The following is a 21213-nucleotide window of genomic DNA, read 5'->3' as shown; positions in this document are numbered from 1 at the left end:
TTCATTATTGAGTTTGCCTCCATCACCACCTTCACATTCCATTTGCCCTCTCAGGTGGATGTAAATGCCTGTGACATTAGTTCAAAAAGGAGCAGTGATTTCTCCCTGGTGTCCTGGCAATTCCTCACCCAAGCAAAAATAAATTTTTCTAGCTGTTACCAGTTTCCTGTTTAATTTCAGGAAGTGCTTCATTGACTGTAGTCATGATTCGGAGATGCCGGTGTTGGACTGGGGTGTACAAAGTTAAAAATCACACAATCACCTGATGAAGGAGCGTCGCTCCGAAAGCTAGTTTTGCTTGCAATTAAACCTGTTGGACTATAACCTGGTGTTGTGTGATTTTTAACTTCATTGACTGTAATATGCTTCGGGATGTTCTGAAGGCACTATAGAAATGTAGCTGCTCTATATTTTTGTCTCACATTATGGTTGAGTATAGTTTGTTCTTCTGTGTTTGGAGATTCGCCTGGTTTTAAGTGAAGGTTCTAATTTCCTGCACGAACAGGGCTCACTTTACAGTGACTCATTATTATTGTCTCCTCTGTGTCTGTGTGCCTGATCATGTCCAGAGCTAAATGACACACATTGGTTCTCTCTTCAGATCTCTGTGGAAGAAACTCAGAGCAGTGTGTTAGTGAAGATCGCCCAGGAGTCTGTGATCAAAATCAACAGTCCTAGCCGACTCTTTTCCTTGGATAATGAAACGACAGAGATAAAGATATCTATCGCCGGTTTACCCAGACAGGCCGACCGTATCCTTCCAACTGTAATCACCCGTTACTGAAACATGTTACACCCGTTTTGCAAACTGCTTTAAAATAGAGCGAGTGGTGAAAAGCAAAGCTCATCAGTCAGCATTTCAGTTAAAAGAAACAAAGGAAATTTAAAGAAATGAGGAAGCTGGGTTTTATTGATAAATTTTCGCCATGTTTTGTCATTTGTCAAACTTTGACTCCAAAGTCCCACTCACTCATGTTAGCATCGTCAATGTCTTCCAGAGGTTTATAAAACCATGAGGGGTATGGATAGAGTAAATAAACAAGGTCTTTTCCCTGGGATGGGGGAGTCCAAAACTAGAGGTCTTATCTTTAGGGAGTGAAGAGAAAGATTTAAAAGGGTCCAAAGGGGCACCTTTTTCACGCAGAGGGTGGTGCGTGTACGGAATGAGCTGCCAGAGGAAGTGGTAGAGGCTGGTACAATTACAACAGTTAAAAGGCATCTGGATGGGTATATGAAGAGGGTGAGTTTGGACGGATATGGGCCAAGTGTTGGCAAATGGGACTAGATTAATGTAGGATATCTTGTCGGCATGGACGAGTTGGACTGAAGGGTCTGTTTCCATGCTGTATATCCCTATGACTCTATGATTCTATGCAGTTTGCTTTAAAAGTGACAAGCTTTGTGAATTTCTGAATAAATGGAACAAGGTCTCAGGGCTTTAAGGTAATGACATCCTGTTCACAAAGGTGCAGAGTTCCTCTTCTCTGGGATGTGATGGTAACATGAGCTGAGTTATGAACAAAGATGACCTTTGTGCTTGAATGTGACCCCCATCCAGGATGAATTTTTATTCCTAAGATGTTTGCGATTTTTGAGAAGACTTGTAGCTCAGGTTGAGGTTCAGGTTGTAAGTTTGCTCGCTGAGCTGGAAGGTTTGTTTTCAGACATTACATCACCATGGTAGGTAACATCATCAGTGAGCCTCCAGTGAAGTGCTGGTGTTAACCAACCACTATCACTTGTATCCTTACACACAGACGAAGAAGGACACCACTTCGACTGGGACAGGCTAAACAGAGACACGCACGGGAATTCCTAGAGTCCTGGCATTCAAACCAGAACTCCATCAATAAACACATCAATTTGGACCCCATTTACCAAACTCTGAGAAAAAGAACTGAGTTAATAGACCAAGGCACATAAATTGAAAGCGAGACAAAACACCAGCGCTTCACCGGAGGCTGACTGATGATGTTACCTAGCATGGTGACAAACTGTCCCAAGATGCCGTTGGGTTGTGAGAAGCCATGTAACAGAATCATTGAAATTGACCTCATCATGTCTTAACATGTCTGGCACTGAAAAATGGCCATTCAGCCCAACTGGGCTATGCTACTTTTTAGGGGAGAAAGTGGGGACTGCAGATGCTGGAGATCAGAGCTGAAAATGTGTTGCTGGAAAAGCGCAGCAGGTCAGGCAGCATCCAAGGATCAGGAGAATCGACTTTTCGTCTACTTGCGAAACGTTTCAGAGAACACCTCTGGGACACCCGGACCAACCAACCCAACCACCCCGTGGCTCAACACTTCAACTCCCCCTCCCACTCCACCAAGGACATGCAGGTCCTTGGACTCCTCCATCGCCAGGCCATAGCAACACGACAGCTGGAGGAAGGGCGCCTCATCTTCCGCATAGGAACCCTCCAACCACAAGGGATGAATGCAGATTTCTCCAGTTTCCTCATTTCCCCTCCTCCCACCTTGTCTCAGTCCCAACCCTCGAACTCAGCACCATCTTCCTAACCTGCAATCTTCTTCCTGACCTCTCCACCCCCACCCCCACTCCGGCCTATCACCCTCACCTTAACCTCCTTCCACCTATCACATTTCCAATGCCCCTCCCCCAAGTCCCTCCTCCCTACCTTTTATCTTAGCCTGCTGGACACACTTTCCTTATTCCTGAAGAAGGGCTCATGCCCGAAACATCGATTCTTCTGATCCTTGGATGCTGCCTGACCTGCTGCGCTTTTCCAGCAACACATTTTCAGCTATGCTACTTTTTAGGCTCCACATGAGCCTTTTTCCAATCACCTTCAATTCACGCTGTTGTCAAATCTTTCTAATCCTTCAAGTCTTGCCTTACATTTTTCTATACTATTCACCTCACCAATTTCCAGGAAAAAAGATATTTTCCCTAATTTCCTCTTGGATTGATTGATTATCTTAAAATTATCAATTCTAATTTTGGTCTCAAGTGGAAACATTCTCCATTTGTCTATCAGTTTATACACCATTATAATTAGAATCATAGAGTCATCCAGCATAGAAACAGGTCCTTCGGCCCACCATGTCTGTACCAACCATCAAAGTCCAAACTGCACGAATCCCATTTACCTGCATTTAGTCCATGGCCTATTAGGCCCTTGCATTTTAAGCACCAATCAGATGCTTCTGAAATGTTGCGAGAGTACCTGGCTCCACCATCCTCTGTGTGAAAAGTCATTTCCTCAGATATCCTCTAAACCACCTTAAACTTATGCCCTCTGGTCTTAGATACATCAGCCAGGAGAAAAAGATTCTCATGATAGTAGAAGGAGTAAATGTAGGGGAATGGGTCTGGGTGCGTTGTGCTTCGGCGGGTCGGTGTGGACTTGTTGGGCCGAAGGGCCTGTTTCCACACTGTAAGTCATCTAATCTAATCTAATCTACCTTGTCTATGCCTCTCATAGTTTTGTCTATCTCAATGAGGTCACCCCTCTCAGCCTCCTTGGTCCAAGGAAAACAATCCCAACCTGCCCAGTCTCTCCTCATAATTTTCATCCCAAGCTAACTCCAGGTGAATCTCCTCTGCCACCCTCTCCATATCCTTCCAATAGTGTAGCAACTAGAACTGCACACAGTATTCCATCTGTAGCCTAAGCAATGTTTTACAAAGTTGTAACAAGACTTCCCAGCCCCTATACTCTTCCCAGCTCCGTGACATCGAACAATTCTTCCGCCGCCTTCGCCTCCGTGCCTACTTCTTTAACCAAGACTCTCGCCCACCCTTTGACGACCCCTTCTCCCGCCTCCAACACACCCCATCCACCTGGACACCCTACCTGCCCTCGACCTCTTCATAGCCAACTGCCGCCGCGATATTAACCGCCACCTGAACTCCCCCACCCCTCTCACCCACTCCAACCTCTCACCCTCGGAACGCGCAACCCTCCACTCACTCCGTTGCAACCCCAACCTCACTATCAAACCAGCAGACAAGGGAGGCGCGGTAGTAGTTTGGCGCACCGACCTCTACACCGCTGAGGCCAAACGCCAGCTCGCAGATACCTCCTCCTACTGCCCCCTTGACCATGACCCAACCCCCCACCACCAAACCATCATCTCCCAGACCATCCATAACCTCATCACCTCGGGGGATCTCCCATCCACCGCCTCCAACCTCATAGTCCCACAACCCCGCACCGCCCGCTTCTACCTCCTGCCCAAAATCCACAAACCTGACTGCCCCGGCCGACCCATTGTCTCCGCCTGCTCCTGCCCCACCGAACTCACCTCTGCATACCTTGACACCGTCCTGTCCCCCTTAGTCCAAGAACTCCCCACCTATGTTCGGGACACCACCCATGCCCTCCACCTGCTCCATGATTTTCGCTTCCCCGGTCCCCAACGCCTTATTTTCACCATGGACATCCAATCCCTGTACACCTCCATCCCCCATCACGAAGGACTCAAAGCCCTCCGCTTCTTTCTTTCCCGCCGTACCGACCAGTACCCTTCCACTGACACCCTCCTTCGACTGACTGAACTGGTCCTCACCCTGAACAACTTCTCTTTCCAATCCTCCCACTTCCTCCAAACGAAAGGAGTAGCCATGGGCACCCGCATGGGCCCCAGCTATGCCTGCCTCTTCGTAGGATATGTGGAACAATCCATCTTCCGCAACTACACTGGCCCCACCCCACACCTTTTCCTCCGCTACATCGATGACTGTATCGGCGCCGCCTCGTGCCCCCACGAGGAGGTTGAACAGTTCATCCACTTCACTAACACCTTCCACCCCGACCTCAAATTCACCTGGACAGTCTCAGATTCCTCCCTCCCCTTCCTCGACCTTTCTATTTCTATCTCAGGCGACCGAATCAACACGGACATCTACTACAAACCGACCGACTCCCACAGCTACCTGGACTACACCTCCTCCCATCCTGCCCCCTGTAAAAACGCCATCCCATTCTCCCAATTCCTTCGACTCCGCCGCATCTGCTCCCAGGAGGACCAGTTCCAAAAACGCACAACCCAGATGGCCTCCTTCTTCAAGGACCGCAATTTCCCCCCCGACGTGGTCGACGATGCCCTCCACTGCATCTCTTCCACTTCCCGCTCCTCCGCCCTTGAGCCCCGCCCCTCCAACCGCCACCAGGACAGAACCCCACTGGTTCTCACCTACCACCCCACCAATCTCCATGTACAGCGCATCATCCGCCGTCATTTCCGCTACCTCCAAACCAAGGATATATTTCCCTCCCCTCCCCTATCAGCATTCCGTAAAGACCACTCCCTCCGTGACTCCCTCGTCAGATCCACACCCCCCACCAACCCAACCTCCACTCCCGGCACCTTCCCCTGCAACCGCAGGAGGTGCAAGACTTGCGCCCACACCTCCCCCCTCACCTCCCTCCAAGGCCCCAAAGGAAACTTCCATATCCGCCACAGATTCACCTGCACCTCCACACACATCATCTATTGCATCCTCTGCACCCGATGTGGCTTCATCTATATTGGGGAGACAGGCCGGCTACTTGCGGAGCGTTTCAGAGAACACCTCTGAGACACCCGGACCAACCAACCCAACCACCCTGTAGCTCAACATTTCAATCCTCCCCACTCCACCAAGGATATGCAGGTCTTTGGACTCCTCCATCGCCAGACCACAACAAAACGACGGTTGGAGGAAGAACGCCTCATCTTCCGCCTAGGAACCCTCCAACCACAAGGGATGAACTCAGATTTCCTCATTTCCCCTCCCCCCACCCTGTCTCAATCAAATCCATCGAATTCAGCACCGCCTTCCTAACCTGCAATCTTCTTCCCGACCTCTCCGCCCCCACCCCAGTCTGACCTATCACCCTCACCTTGACCTCTTTCCACCTATCACATTTCTGACGCCCCCCCCCCCCCCCCCCAAGTCCCTCTTCCCTACCTTTTATCTTAGCCTGCTGGACAAACTTTCCTCATTCCTGAAGAAGGGCTTATGCCCGAAACGTCGATTCTCCTGTTCCCTGGATGCTGCCTGACCTGCTGCGCTTTTCCAGCAACACATTTCCAGCTCCTATACTCTACCCAAACATCGGCTAATTATGTCCGGAAGAAGGGTCATTGGACTTGAAATGTTGACTGCAGCTATTCTCCACAGATATTGCCAGACCTGCTGAGATTTTCTAGCAAGTTCTGTTTTAGTTTTTGATTTCCAGCATCCGCAGTTCTTTCGGTTTTTAACTTACTAATTATGCCATCTATACCTTAAACCTTTTGTGAGGATTTCCTTCCGCCCTCTCTTTCCTACATTAAAGAGTCCCGTTACATTAAACCATTCAAGGTTGTGATAATCTCTCCACTATCACATTCATAAATCATTTTTGAACTTTTACCACTGCTGTATTCTTTTTTCTGATATGGAGAATATATTTGATACATTCCAAGTGTGGTCTAACTAAGTTTTGGAATAAATTGAACATTGTTTCCCGTAGCCTTGTTAAAGATACTTCTCTGAACACTGGCCAAAGTCAGTGTGGGAGAGAAGTGGTCAGATTCCAATTAACCAAGTAATGAATCTGTGAAACAACTTCGAGGCTATGTGGTCAGTGTAAGGAGAGGTCAGCCAGAAACTTCCAAAGTAAAAGTCTGGCCAAAAGCATTTTGAGAATCCCAGTTTTTCACAAACTGTGAATTAATTAATGGTGAGGAACCAGTGGGTTAAATTGTTGGAGATAATAGTGGGATAAATAGAAGCGTTTCCTGTTTGTGTTCATGTTTTTCTAGAGACTTGAAGGATTGGAATTCTGAAATGAGGCAGCGCCAGCACAGATTGGAGATAAGGAGACAAGATTCTATAGTCATAATTCTCCAATCCCCACAGCTGATGTCTATTGGCTAAATGAACTGGAGATTTACTCCTGTATTAAAAGCAATTAGTGCATCAACTTACCTTCACTACGGTTGGTCAGTCAGGTATAGTCTGCATCGTTTAAGATGTTGAGACAGAAATATATGGCAGGACTAAGACATTGAGAACTGCAGTGATGGTGGGCCAGTCTTTTTACTTTATTTGCTAATGTGGCGTGGACATCGTTGCTAGAATCTTTTGCCCATCCCACATTGCCCTGGATAACATTCTGGCGGTGAGCTGCCTTCAGGAATTGCTGCGCTTAGGATGTAGGGACACCCACAGTTCTGATAGGGAGGGAGCTGTCGAATTCTGAATGAACAATGATATATTTCAAAGTCCGGATGGTGTGTGTCTTGGAGGAGACCTTCTAGGTGCAGGTGTTCCCGTGTCTCTGCTACATTTAGGCTTCCAGATGGTAGAGTTCATGGTTCGGAAGGTGCTGTTCGAGGAGTGTTAGGAAGTTTACTTCAGTGCACCCTGGAGGTGCAGTCATCCAGGAAAGTATAGAGTATGTTATCACATGCTTGACTTACACGTTGTAGATAGTAAACAGGCATTGATTGGGAAGACAGAAGGTGAGTCACTTGCTGCGGAATTCCTAGCCTCTGACCTGCCATTGTAGCCCCTGTATTTATATGGCTGGTCCAGTTAAGTTTCTAGTCAATAGTAACCTCTGGATGTTGAGAGTGGGGAATTCACCAGTAGCAATCGCATTGAATGTCAAGACATGATGGTTAGATTCTCTTTTGTTTAAGATGGTCATTGCCTGATACTTGTGTAGCATGAATGTTGCTTGCAACTTATCAGCCCAAGCCTGGATATTGTCCAGATCTTGCTGTTTTTGCACATGGACTGTTTCCATATTTGAGTAGCACTGCAAATGCTGCCAAACATCCTGAGGGAGGACTCACTGTCCAGAGACCAATACTGATGGAGCACTGTTCTTTACGAGGGTCAGGACTGAGGGAGCACTGCACTGTCAGAGGGTCAGTACTGAGGGAGTGCTGCACTGTCAGAGGGTCAGTACCGAGGGCGTGGTGCACTGTTGGAGGATCAGTACTGAGGGAGTGCTGCACTGTCAGAGGTCAGTGCTGAGGGAGTGCTGCACTGTCAGAGGGTTAGTACTGAGGGAGTGATACACTGTCAGAGGGTCAGTACCGAGGGCGTGCTGCACTGTCAGAAGGTCAGTGCTGAGGGAGTGCTGCACTGTCAGAGGGTCTCAGTACTGAGGGAGTGCTGCACTGTTGGTGGGTCAGTACCGAGGGAGTAATGCACTGTTGGAGTGTCAGTACTGAGGGTGTGCTGCGTTGTCAGAGAGTCAGTACTGAGGAGGTGTTGCATGTTGGAGGGTCAGTACTGTAAACACTGCACTGTTGGAGGGTCGGTACTGAGGGAGTGCTGCATTGTCAGAGGGTCAGTGCTGTGAACACTGCACTGGTCGAGGGTCAGTACTGAGGGAGTATTGCACTTGCCTGAGATGCTTATTTCAGATTTTGACCTGTCAGTGCGAATATAACAAAACAGTTTGTGATCTTGTCAGTATTCCTCAATACCACATTCAGCTTATCACTGGCTCTGGAATCTTGCAGATGTCTAAATTGTGGGAAGCTGGCAAATGGGACTAGATTGATTTAGGATATCTGGTCAGTATGAAGGAGTTGGACCAAAGGATCTGTTTTCAGCTGTACATCTCTATGACTGTAAGGGATGATTAGATGTATTGTAGATGCATGTCTGTCTATAACTTGGATGGTTTTTGGCGTATTTATGAAGTAAATCTGGGAAATTGAGTGGTACAAAACAGGTACTGGGTGTTTTAATTTGATTTTTTTTTAAATGAATCAAGTATACCTGAATGATTTCCATTGAGTTGTCCTTGGCTTGAGGTTTAACTGCTCAGTTTAGCCCTTCATGTGAAATTTGGATTAAATAAAAACAGCCCAGTGGTTTGCGGTTTGCACAAGATTCCTAGAGGTTGTCAGATCCGAATCCAAACCATGGAAACACTGTGCGATTCAATTCAGTAATTCTGAAAATGTCTGGCCTGGCACCGGAAAGTGACTGCGAGCACTGTCGGACTGATGTGGAATTCCTAACCGGCTAAAGTGTATCCTTCCAGGATAGAAAGGCTGCCATCTATACATGATGTGGCCTGGAGCTGATTCCCAATTCCGCACTCTGTGATTGGCTCAATGCATCCAGGCAACAAGTGCTGAGCAATAAAGAATGACCTTGTCCATGCCACCCACACCCCCACAACATGCAAAAACTGTGAAATGTTTTAAAGTGTTCAAATATTGTGAAATAAAATTGAGGGTCCTGGCTCAGTGGGAGGAAGAATGGTTTTGACAGGCAAGTCCTAATTAACCACGAACCCCAGCAGCTTTGCAAATTAATCTTGAAGTACAATCCAGCAAGTTGTTTTTTTTTGTCCAGCTGAGATTCATCAATAAGAGAGGCTTGTTTGGACATATTGGAACTAACTTATTTTGTGAAAGAAGATTAAATGTTTTGAGACATTTTCCTCATCAGCATTGATACAGTCAGGCCAATTGAGTTCACAACATTTTAAGGATTGGCTTCTGGGCTGGGATCTGTTTATCATAGAATCCCTACAGTGTGGAAACAGGCCATTCAGCCCATCAAGTCTACACCGACCCTCCAAAGAGAATCCCACCCAGACTTAGTTTAGACTAAGATAAAATTAACACAAAATCTTAATCAGGTCAAATGTAAAACTGTGGAAGAGAAAACACATCTTTCTCGGTATTGTACATTCACACCTTCATTCACGCATGAAACTCTGTTCTGTCTCCAGATGAACCCCCGCTTAGATGGCTGCATGCGTAGATGGTCCTGGATGAATCAAGGATCTGCTGGAATTGAAGATGTTATTCGGAATATAGGAAGCAAACAGTGCTATCAGAATATAGTGAAAGGCTCCTACTTCCCTGGCATGGGATATGCTATGCTTCCATTGAGCTACAGTAAGTGGCACTCCAAATGTGATGTCTCAATTCTTGGGAACATGGGTTAAAAGATTAGGCCAGAGAGCATTATTCCTGAATTTTGAAGCAATTGTTAGCTTTATCGGGCTTTGAGTTAGTTTTAGGACATGAAAGACGTCAGATGTAATGGGGGACTTTTTTAAAAGGAATCTGTTTTTGAATATGACTGACTGCCAAGCTATTCATTCAGGAGATATTGGGGTATTTTGATGGCTTGACTGAGGGGAAACGGTTTCTGGGGTAGAATGGTTGGTAGAGTCATAGAGATGTACAGCATGGAAACAGACCCTTCGGTCCAACCCATCCATGCTGATTAAATATCCCAACCCAATCTAGTCCCACCTGCCAGCACCCGGCCTATATCCCTCCAAACCCTTCCTATTCATATACCCATCCAAATGCCTCTTAAATGCTGCAATTGTACCAGCCTCCACCACATCCTCTGGCAGCTCCATCCATACATGTACCACCCTTTGTGTGAAATAGTTGCCCCTTAGGTCTCTTTTATATCTTTTTCCTCTCACTCTAAACCTATGCCCTCTAGTTCTGGACTCCCCCACCCCAGGGAAAAGACTTTGTCTATTTATCTTATCCCTGCCCCTCATAATTTTGTAAACCTCTATAAGGTCACCCCCTCAGCCTCTGACGCTCCAGGGAAAACAGCCACAGCCTGTTCAGCCTCTCCCTGTAGCTCAAATCCTCCAACCCTGGCAACATCCTTGTAAATCTTTTCTGAACCCTCTCAAGTTTCACAACATCTTTCCGATAGGAAGGAGACCAGAATTGCATGCAATATTCGAACAGTGGCCTAACCAATGTCCTGTACAGCCGCAACATAACCTCCCAACTCCTGTACTCAATACTCTGACCAATAAAATAAACGCCTTCTTCACTATCCTATTTATCTGCGATTCCACTTTCAAGGAGCTATGAACCTGCACTCCAAGGTCTTTTTGTTCAGCAACACTCCCTAGGACCTTACCATTAAGTGTATAAGTCCTGCTAAGATTTGCTTTCCCAAAATGCAGCACCTCGCATTTATCTAAATTAAACTCCTTCTGCCACTTCTCAGCCCATCTGGTCCATATCCTGTTGTAATCTGAAGTAACCCTCTTCGCTGTCCACTACACCTCCAATTTTGGTGTCATCTGCAAACTTACTAACTGTACCTCTTATGCTTGCAATCAAATCATTTATGTAAATGACAAAAAGTAGAGGACCCAGCACCGATCCTTGTGGCACTCCACTGGTCACAGGCCTCCAGTCTGAAAAACAACCCTCCACCACCACCCTCTATCTTCTACCTTTGAGCCAGTTCTGTATCCAAATGGCTAGTTCTCCCTGTATTCCATTAGATCTAACCTTGCTAATCAGTCTCCCATGGGGAACCTTGTTGAACGGCTTACTGAAGTCCATATAGATCACATCTACTGCTCTGCCCTCATCAATCTTCTTTGTTACTTCTTCAAAAAACTCAATCAAGTTTGTGAGACATGATTTCCCACGCACAAAGCCATGTTGACTATCCCTAATCAGTCCTTGCCTTTCCAAATACATGTACATCCTGTCTCTCAGGATTCCTCCAACAACTTGCCCACCACTGAGGTCAGGCTCACCGGTCTATAATTCCCTGGCTTGTCTTTTCCGCCCTTCTTAAACAGTGGCACCACGTTTGCCAACCTCCAGTCTTCCGGCACCTCACCTGTGACTATCGATGATACAAATATCTCAGCAAGAGGCCCAGCAATCACTTCTCTAGCTTCCCACAGAGTTCTCGGGTACACCACTAGACAACACACATTAAAGTTGATAGGCAAAAGAGCCAGTTGGGGAGAAAAGGAGAATTTGTTTACACAGTGAGTTAAGAATCATAGAGATGTACAGCAAAGAAACAGACCCTTCAGTCCAACTCATCAATACCAACCAGATATTCCAATTTAATCTCGCACCATTGTTGTGATCTGGAATGCACTGCCCATTAGTTGCAATTGCAACATTTAACAGATGTTTGGACAGGTACATGGATCGGAAAGGTTTAGGAGGATATGCCAAATGGGCCTAGTTCAGTTTAGGAAACGTGGTCGCTATGGACGAGTTGGACTGAAGGGTCTGATTCTGGGCTGTATACCTTCATTGAGAAGTGAAAGAGATGCAGTAGTAACTTTTAGGTTTGCAAAATCTGTGAAATCAAAACAATGTATTTCTTCTTTCTAAAACAGTGCCTCTCTATTCAATGTTCTTTCAGATATGACAGAAGGTCCTTCTGGAGGTTGGGAAATTAAGCTGAATCTCCATATGCTACCATCAAAAGATACTGGTGTGTTATTTGCTCTGGTCAGGGGAGAGGATGTCCCTTTGTCACTTGCCTTAACTTACTCCAACTCAATGCCAATAGGCAAAAAGCAGGTAATTTACTTTAGTCACATTATTGTTTCTAGGACTGGATGGCAACACCTTTAAAATCTCAACTCATCCTTTAAATCTGAAGAAATAAAACTCATGTGTGAAAAACATGGGCACGAAGGCTGACAGCTTCATTTGCTGTCTTCTAGGGACGGAATCTGTTGACTTACCCAATCCAGGCCTTTTTGTGAGTTCACTCCTACACCAATGTGATTGAATCCTAACTGCCCTCTGAAAGGAGCTAGCAATTGTATCAAAATGACTCCTTGTGTTCAATGAGGCACCTCACCATCTATAGTGCCAGGGAGGTTCAGTGATGCCCACATACTGAGACTTATTTGAAGAATGGCTAAACTCACAAACAGGTAACATTAATTCCTCCAAACCAAAAGGTTTTGGTTTCAATTCTCACTCCAGAAGCAAGCAAAAACTCTAGCTCAAAGTGACTCCATGTAATCTTGAGGGAGTACTGTGCTGTCAGAGGGTCAGTACTGAGTGAGTACTGTACTGTCAGAGGGTCAGTATTGAGGGAGTGCTGCACTGTCAGAGGATCAGTACTGAGGGAGTGCTGCACTGTCAGAAGGTCAGTACTGAGGGTGTGCTGCACTGTCAGAGGGTCAGTACTGAGGGAATGCTGCACTGTCAGAGGGACAGTACCGAGGGAGTGTTGCACTGTCAGAGGGTCAGTACTGAGGGAGTGCTGCACTGTCAGAGGGTCAGTATTGAGGGAGTGCTGCACTGTCAGAGGGTCAGTACTGAGGGAATGCTGCACTGTCAGAGGGACAGTACTGAGGGTGTGCTGCACTGTCAGAGGGTCAGTACTGAGGGAGCGCTGCACTGTCAGAGGGTCAGTGCTGAGGGAGTGCTGCACTGTCAGGGGGACAGTACTGAGGGAGTAATGCACTATCAGAGAGTCAGTGCTGAGGGAGTGCTGCACTGTCAGGGGGTCGGTATTGGAGGAATGCTGCCCTGTCAGAGGGTCAGTACTGAGGGAGTGATGCACTGTCAGAGGGTCAGTACTGAGGGTGTGCTGCACTGTCAGAGGTTCAGTACTGAGGGAGTTCTGTACTGTCAGAGGGTCAGTACTGAGGGAGTACTGCACTGTCAGAAGGTCAGTGCTGAGGGAGTGCTGCACTGTCAGAGGGTCAGTACTGAGGGAGTGCTGCACTGTCAGAGGGTCAGTACTGAGGGTGTGCTGCACTGTCAGACGTTCAGTACTGAGGGAGTTCTGTACTGTCTGAGGGTCAGTACTGAGGGAGTACTGCATTGTCAGAAGGTCAGTGCTGAGGGAGTGCTGCACTGTCAGAGGGTTGGTAATGTGAGAGTGCAGCACTGTCAGAAGGTCAGTACTAAGGGAGTAATGCACTGTCGGAGGATCAGTACTGAGGGTGAGATGCAGTGCAATTCAGAAGGAAAATTGCATATGCTGCATTGCTAGATGCCCAGCTGATTGGTAACATCAAGATCCTTTCTGCAGAGGCACAACCTTTAATTAACCCATTCCTCAGCTCTGGAAAGGACATGAGAAGCCCAAAGTGGTTTGGGGTGGGTGAGGTTCTGTCCTGTAACAGTGTCCCAAACCTTTACTGGCTCTTATTAATATGGATGGACTCTAACCCCATGATCATAAGCATCGCATGTTGCAGTGCACCAATTACAAGACATGGAAGCTTGCTTTCATAACATTTTGTGTTGTTGGTCCTTTTGATCTTCATGACATCCTGAGCCCTTGCTCCCTCCTGTCTTTAACAACTTTTTGTCACTCCTCACTTATTCCTCTAACACTGGGCCTCTCCTCAATGTGCATTCTCTGTTCTTGAACATCTTGCTGTCCAATCTCTACTCACTGATTCCTTGTTCTTAGTGTAATGTAAGCTGAGAGAGGTAGAAGTTCTTGACCTCTGAATTCATTTCTTTATCCTTCCTTAGGATCTCCTTCTGACTATAGGCAACCGGACAGTGTCTCAAGCTGAGGGGTTTAGCTTATGCGATGGTGAGCGTCACTCGGTGAATCTCACCATAACCGCTGAAGACTTCCTGTGGACGGTAGATGAAGTTACTCACAAAAGCCACTTGAGCAACTCGGAGCTGAAAAAGCAATTGGTCTTTTTGGATCAAGCCATGCAGGAAACAGTCAATACGACATTGGGAGGTATACCAGGTAACAAAAGTGCAGACAAATGGAATCTGCTACCTTTCGACACCAGGGAGTACATTTTCTCAATACTCCTCTTTCCAAAAAGGCTGACACACAAGCACACAGAAACACTGGATGGAGAGACACAATCTCAGAATAAAGGATTGGTCATCTCAGACTGAGTTAAGGAGACATTTCTTCACTCAAAGAGTTGTTAACCTTTGGGATGTTCTACCCTAGAGGATTGGGAATGCATAGCTATTGAATATGTTCAAGACTGAGATTGACAGATGTTTGGCTGTGAGGGAATTATGAGATGTAGTCATGGGGTGGATTTGAGGTGGAAGATCAGCCGTGAATTGACGGGATCATGGAACAGGCTCAATAAGCTGAATGGCTTTCTCCTGTTCTGATGGTGATGAACAGAAAGTTGGGATCAGTATGCCAGTGTGATCTAAACCAGTTCCAGGCAATACCTCACCTTTGAGAGTGTGGTGCTGGAAAAGCACAGCAGGTCAGTCAGCATCCAAGGAGCAGGGGAATCGACGTTTCAGGCATAAGCCCTTGAGGCTAATGCCCGAAATGACAATTGTCTTGCTCCTCAGGCTGCTGCCTGAACTGCTGTGCTTTTCCAGCGCCACACTCTCTTGAATCTGATCTCCAGCATCTGCAGTCCTCACTTTATCCTGATGCTTCACCTTTCACACAGGATCCAAGGTGAAACTTTGCAAATGATAATAATCGAATCTCAGGAATCTCATCACTTTCAGAACCTTAAACAACCCTCATGAAGTGAACGCATATTGCTTTGAATTGACTGATTTTCTGTTCCTTCACGGATGTGGGCATTGCTGGCAAGTCCCATTATTTCCAGCCATTCCCAGGAGGAGGTTGTGGTGAAGCTGTTTCTGGAACTGTATGGTCCCCATGGTGCATGTATACCCACAGTGCTGTTAAGGAAGCAGTTTCAGAACTTTTCTCTTCATTCCCCAAATGTGGGCATCACTAATTTAGTCATTGTCCTGCGTTGTGCTTTATAGATGGTGAACAGTCATTGATTGGAATCACAGGAGATGAATTACTTGCCACAGAATTCCCTGTCTCTCATCTGTTCTTGTAACCACTGTATATATATTGCTGGTCTCATTTAGTGTTTGGCCAGTGATATCTCCTAGGATGTTGATGGTAGAGAACTCAGTGTGATAGTAATGATTAGATTCCCTACAGTGTGGAAACAGGCCCTTCGGCCCAACCAGTCCACGGCGACCCTCCAAAGAGTAACCCACCCAGCCCCATTTCCCTCTGACTAATGCACCTAACACTATGGGCAATTTAACATGGCCAATTCACCTGATCTGCACATCTTTGTGACTGTGGAAACCGGAGCACTTAGAGGAAACCCACGCAGACACGGGGAGAATGTGCAAACTCCACACAGACAGTCGCCCAAGGCTGGAATCGAACCTGGGATCCTGGAGCTGTGAGGCAGCAGTGCTAACCCCTGAGCCACCATGCCACCCTGTGTCACTGAACATGAGAAAGTGATGGTTAGATTCTCTTTTGCAAAAAGTTGATTCCTGGCACATAATGCATAAAGGTGGATAAATCCCTAGGACCTGATCAGATGTACCCTAGAACTCTGTGGAAAGCTAGGAAAATAATTGCTGGCATTCTGGAGGTTGGCTAACGTAATGCCACTATTTAAGAAGGGTGGTAAGGATAAGCCAGTGAACTATAGACTGTTAGGCCTGACGTTGGTGATCAGCAAGTTGTTGGAGGGAATCCAGAGGGACAGGATTTACATATATTTAGAAAGGCAAGGACTGATTAGGGATAGTCAGCTTAGCTTTGTGCACAGAAAATCGTGTCTCACAAACTTGATTAAGTTTTTTGAAGAAGTAACAAAGCTGATTCATGAGTGCAGAGCAGTGGACGTGATCTATATGGACTTCAGTAAGGTGTTCGACCATGTTCCCCATGGGAGACTGATTAGCAAGGTTAGATCTCATGGAATACAGGGAGAACTAGCCATTTGGATACAGGACTGGCTCGAAGGTAGAAAACAGAGGGTGATGGTGGAGGGGGGTTTTTCAGACTGGAGGCCTGTGACCAGTGGAGTGCCACAAGGATCGGTGCTGGATCCACTACTTTTCGTCATTTACATAAATGATTTGGATGTGAGCATAGTTAGTAAGTTTGCAGATGACACCAAAATTGGAGGTGTAGTGGACAGCGAAGAGGGTTACCTCAGATTACAACAGGATCTTTATCAGATGGGCTAATGGTCTGAGGAGTGGCAGATGGAGTTTAATTTAGATAAATGTGAGATGCTGCATTTTGGGAAAGCAAATCTTAGCAGGACTTATACACATAATGGTAAGGTCTTAGGGAGTGTTGCTGAACAAAGTAACCTTGGAGTGCAGGTTCACAGCTCCTAGAAAGTGGAGTCACAAGTAGATAGGATTGAGAAGAAGGCATTTGGTATGCTTTCCTTTATTGATCAGAGTATTGAGTACAGGAGTTGGGAGGTCATGTTGCGGCTGTACAGGACATTGGTAAGGCCACTGTTGGAATATTGTGTGCAGTTCTGGTCTCCATCCTATCAGAAGGATATTGTGAAACTTGAAGGGGTTCAGAAAAGATTTACAAGGATGTTGAGGGGTTGGAGGATTTGAGCTACAGGGAGGGGTTGAACAGGCTGGGGCTGTTTTCCTTGGAGCATCAGAGGCTGAAGTGTGACCTTACAGAGGTTTATAAAATTATGAGGGGCATGGATAGAGTAAATAGACAAAGTCTTATCCCTGAGTCGGGGAGTCCAGAACTCGAGGGCATAGGTTTAGAGAGAGAGGGGAAAGATAGAAAAGGAACCTAAGGGGCAACTTTTTCACACAGAGGGTGGTACGTGTATGGAAGGAGCTGCCAGAGTAAGTGGTGAAGGATGGTACAATTGTAACATTTAAAAGGCATCTGGGATATGAATAGGAAGGGTTTGGAGGGATATGGGCCAAGTGCTGGCAAATGGGACAAGGTTAGGTTAGGCTATCTGGTTGGCATTGACGAGTTGGACTGAAGGTTCTGTTTCTGTGCTGTACATCTCTCTGACTGTATGATTTGGAGATGCCGGTGTTGGACTGGGGTGTACAAAGTTAAAAATCACACAACACCAGGTTATAGTCCAACAGGTTTAATTGGAAGCACACTAGCTTTCGGAGCTAGTGTGCTTCCAATTAAACCTGTTGGACTATAACCTGGTATTGTGTGATTTTTAATCTCTGACTCTAAGCAGTGTGTGTATATATATAATATATATATTATATATATAATATATATATTTAGCTTGAAACTTATCAGCCCAAACTTGGATGTTGTCTGTGTCATGCTGCATATGGGCACTAACTACATCAGTACCCGAGGAGTCTGAATGGTGCTGAACTTTGTGCAATTGTGAGCAAACAGACCCACTTATGACGGAGGGAAAGTCATTGATGAAGCAGCTGAAGGTGGCTGAGCCTCGGACACTGCCCTGAGGAGCTCCTTCAACAATGTCTTGGAGCTGAGATGACTGACCTCCAACAACCACAACCATCTTCCTTTGTGCTGAAAATGACTCGAACTGGTGGAAAACTTTCCCCAGGTTCCCAGTATTGCTTCGGCTTCTTGATGCATTATCCAGTCAAATTCTGCCTTAGTATCAAGGGCAGTCATGCTAATACCATTTCATGAATTCAACTGCTTTGTCCATGTTTGTACAAAAGCTGATATTATGTGGATCAGAACCTAAACTCAGCATTGGTGTGTAGGGTATTGCAGAGTAAGTACTAATTGATAACACCGTCAATGACACCTTCCATCACCTTGCCAATAATGAGCAGGGTGATAAGGCAACAGTTTGCTGATTTGGATTTGAGCTGAAAATGTGTTGCTGGAAAAGCGCAGTAGGTCAGGCAGCATCCAAGGAGCAGGAGAATGGACGTTTCGGGCATGAGCCCTTCTTCAGGAATGATTGGCCTGATTTGGATTTGGCCTGCTTTCTGTGGACCGGATGTACCTGGGCAATTTTCCACTTTGTCGGGTAGGTAGCAGTATTGTAGCTGTACTGGAGCAGCTTGGATACAGACAAAGCTCATCCAGGACTACAAGATATCAACAGACTGAAAATTGTCTAGATTTAAGAGCTAGCTGCCAAGATAATAGATGCTGATCTTTTTTCAAAACTCTGATAATTTGAAAATAGAGCCTCCAGATTGGAAGGTTGCAAATGTAATCCCAGTGTTAGAAAGGAGAGAGGGGGGGAGGAGTTGGGGGGGGGTGAAGTAGACCTGTTAATCTGACATCAGATGTAGGGAAAATATTAGAACCTCTTATTAAGGATGAGTTTACTGGATATTTAAAAAAATTGTCGGATTGGTCAGGGTCAACTTGAATTTATGAAAGGGCAATCGTGTTTGACAAACTTGATAAAGCTTTTTGAGAATGAATAGTAGGGAACCAATGGATTTATCGTATTTGGATTTTCAGACGACTTCCTCCCAATGAGGAAATTAGTAAATAACATTAAAGCACGTGGGATTATGTGTAATATGCTAGCATGGTTTGGTTAACAAGCAAAAAGTAGGAATTTGGAATATGTGAGTCATTCTCAATGGGCATGATGTGACCAGTGGGGTACCATAATGATCAGGTTACAGCTGTTCACAATATATATCAATGATTTGGACATAGACACCAATTATAATATTTCCAAGTATGCACAAATCTTAGTGGAAATGTCAATTATGAGAAGGATGCAGATGGACTTTGGGTGTTTAAATACATTGAGTGAGTAGGTAAGAGCATGGCAATTCAAATATAATTTGGATAAATGGGAGGTTGTCTTCATTGGTAGAGAGCAAGGAGGTTTGGAGTATTTCTTGTCTGATGTGGATTCGGATAGTGTGATATGCAAAGGCATATGGGTGTCCTTCTTCAGAGGTCATTGAAAGCTAACATGAAGATGCAGCAAGCAATTGCCAAGGCAAGCATTATGTTAGCCTTATCAAATCTGAGTACGGGGCAAAAATGTCTTGCTTCAGTTGTATCAGGAATCCCTGCCTGTGAAAGTATATACAGTATTATCGTAGACAGTGTGCACAGGGGTTCACCAGGCTGCTTCCTGGGATGGTGACATTGGAGAGACTGGACCTACATATGCTTGAGATGAGAAGAATGGGAGCTGGTCTAATTAGCAACATAGAAATCTTTGAAGGAACAGATAAAGTAAATGCAGAAGGATACTTTCCTTACTGGTGGGGTCTAGAACTATGGGAATCTCAGAATAAAAACCAAGCCTTTTAGGAGTGAGATGAAGAGAAGCTTCTCCATTCAGAGGATGATGAATCATTGGAGTCCTGCACCCCAGAGGGCTGTGGATATTCAGTCATTAATATAAGACCGAGACAGAGATTGACAGATTCCTAGTTACAAATGACATTGAGGGATATGGTGATAGTATGGGAATATGGAGTTGAGGCAGATGATCAGTTATGATCTAGAATGGTGGGGCAGGCTGAAGGAAGTGTATTGCCTATACCTGTTCCTATTTTTCTATGTTTTTCTGTTATTATATGTTCTGTGGGTCCATTCAATTGCTGTATCCAGTGCCTTCAGCTATTTTCTTAATATAATATGGAGAGATTTGAATTGCCTGTGGTGCTGAGGACCTCAGGAGGAGGTCACGATGGATCGTCCACTCTGCATTTATGGTCAAAGCTGGTTTGGACACTGATGAGCTGGGCTCCCCTATCATTGAGGATGGGGATACTTGGGGGGCCTTCCCTTCTTCCAGTTACTAATTAAATGCATTCACTGGGAATTTATCTGTTGATTTAAAAGGCTGATTCTAATACTCAAAAGCCATGGGCATTTTTTATAGATTACTATTCCTGCATACTTAAATGCCATAATTTGTGATCCTTTGGTTTTTAACAATGTTGTCTCATTTTTGCTTGCAGCTGTTCCATTTACATCCACACCTATCACAGCCTCCTTTACTGGATGCCTCGATGTCAAGATTAATGATGAAATTATTGACCTGGATGAAGCCAGTCACAGGGATCCCAATATCCAGTCCCACTCATGCCCGTCAGTGAAGAGAGAAGATTAGAGTCTATCAGGCACTCTGTCAGTGTAGTAAATATTTCTGTGTTCAGACCATTGTGTGCCACTGTGTGGAGATTGTTATAAAATTCATAGGCTGTAAGCTGTACATCATGAAAACCTTCTGGAATAAGTGTAGAATTTAACAATGTTTGTCCTATGCTAAAAGATAACAACTAAAAGAAAAGTGTAAATTCTATCATTCTTTAAAAATTGTTATTGTCAATATGTGTGTTTAATTAAACTGAAACTGTATTGAACTGTGCACGTTTTGAAGTCCAGAAATGTTATTCCAGTGTAAGGATCAAATCTGTTACCCACTGATGTTTACTACAGAGGAGCTAATCTGGGTGTCAGCTGTGGCTCAGTGGGCAGCAGTCATTAGTATAAGACCAGGACAGAGATTGACAGATTCCTAGTTACTAATGACTTTGAGGGATATGGGGATAGTCTGGGAATATGGAGTTGAGCAGGTGATCAGTCCGACTGGGAAGGTTCTGGGTTAAGGTGCCAGTGATGTGAACCCAATGAAACGGGCTACTTACTGTCCAATGTGTTTCTAAGGTCGTACTGCACTGTTGTAAGGCTCAGATGAGAATGAAAATCATACCTTCTTCAGTGGATATAAAAGAGCCCATGGCCAAG

At 45.5% G+C, this 21213-nt stretch overlaps 1 protein-coding gene across 1 annotated transcript in view; it reads left to right on the top strand.

Annotated features, from left to right (window-relative positions):
- The window catches only part of pros1 (protein S), a 63410-nt gene extending 42577 nt beyond the window's left edge, over nucleotides 1-20833 (top strand). The window contains exons 11-15 of the mRNA XM_043691241.2: nucleotides 602-766; nucleotides 9704-9872; nucleotides 12139-12299; nucleotides 14226-14457; nucleotides 20424-20833. Coding sequence (XP_043547176.2) covers nucleotides 602-766; nucleotides 9704-9872; nucleotides 12139-12299; nucleotides 14226-14457; nucleotides 20424-20575 — 879 coding nt within the window. The 3' untranslated portion in view covers nucleotides 20576-20833. The remainder of the gene's footprint in view (nucleotides 1-601; nucleotides 767-9703; nucleotides 9873-12138; nucleotides 12300-14225; nucleotides 14458-20423) is intronic.
- The last annotated feature ends 380 nt before the right edge of the window (nucleotides 20834-21213 follow it).

The sequence above is a fragment of the Chiloscyllium plagiosum genome, unplaced genomic scaffold (assembly GCF_037043375.1).
Source record: "Chiloscyllium plagiosum isolate Xiang-an unplaced genomic scaffold, Cpla_swu_hap1 HiC_scaffold_6, whole genome shotgun sequence".
In the NCBI taxonomy this organism is placed as follows: Eukaryota; Metazoa; Chordata; class Chondrichthyes; order Orectolobiformes; family Hemiscylliidae; genus Chiloscyllium; species Chiloscyllium plagiosum.
Note: the sequence above shows the minus strand (reverse complement) of the source record. Positions and strands in the feature narration are given on the sequence as shown.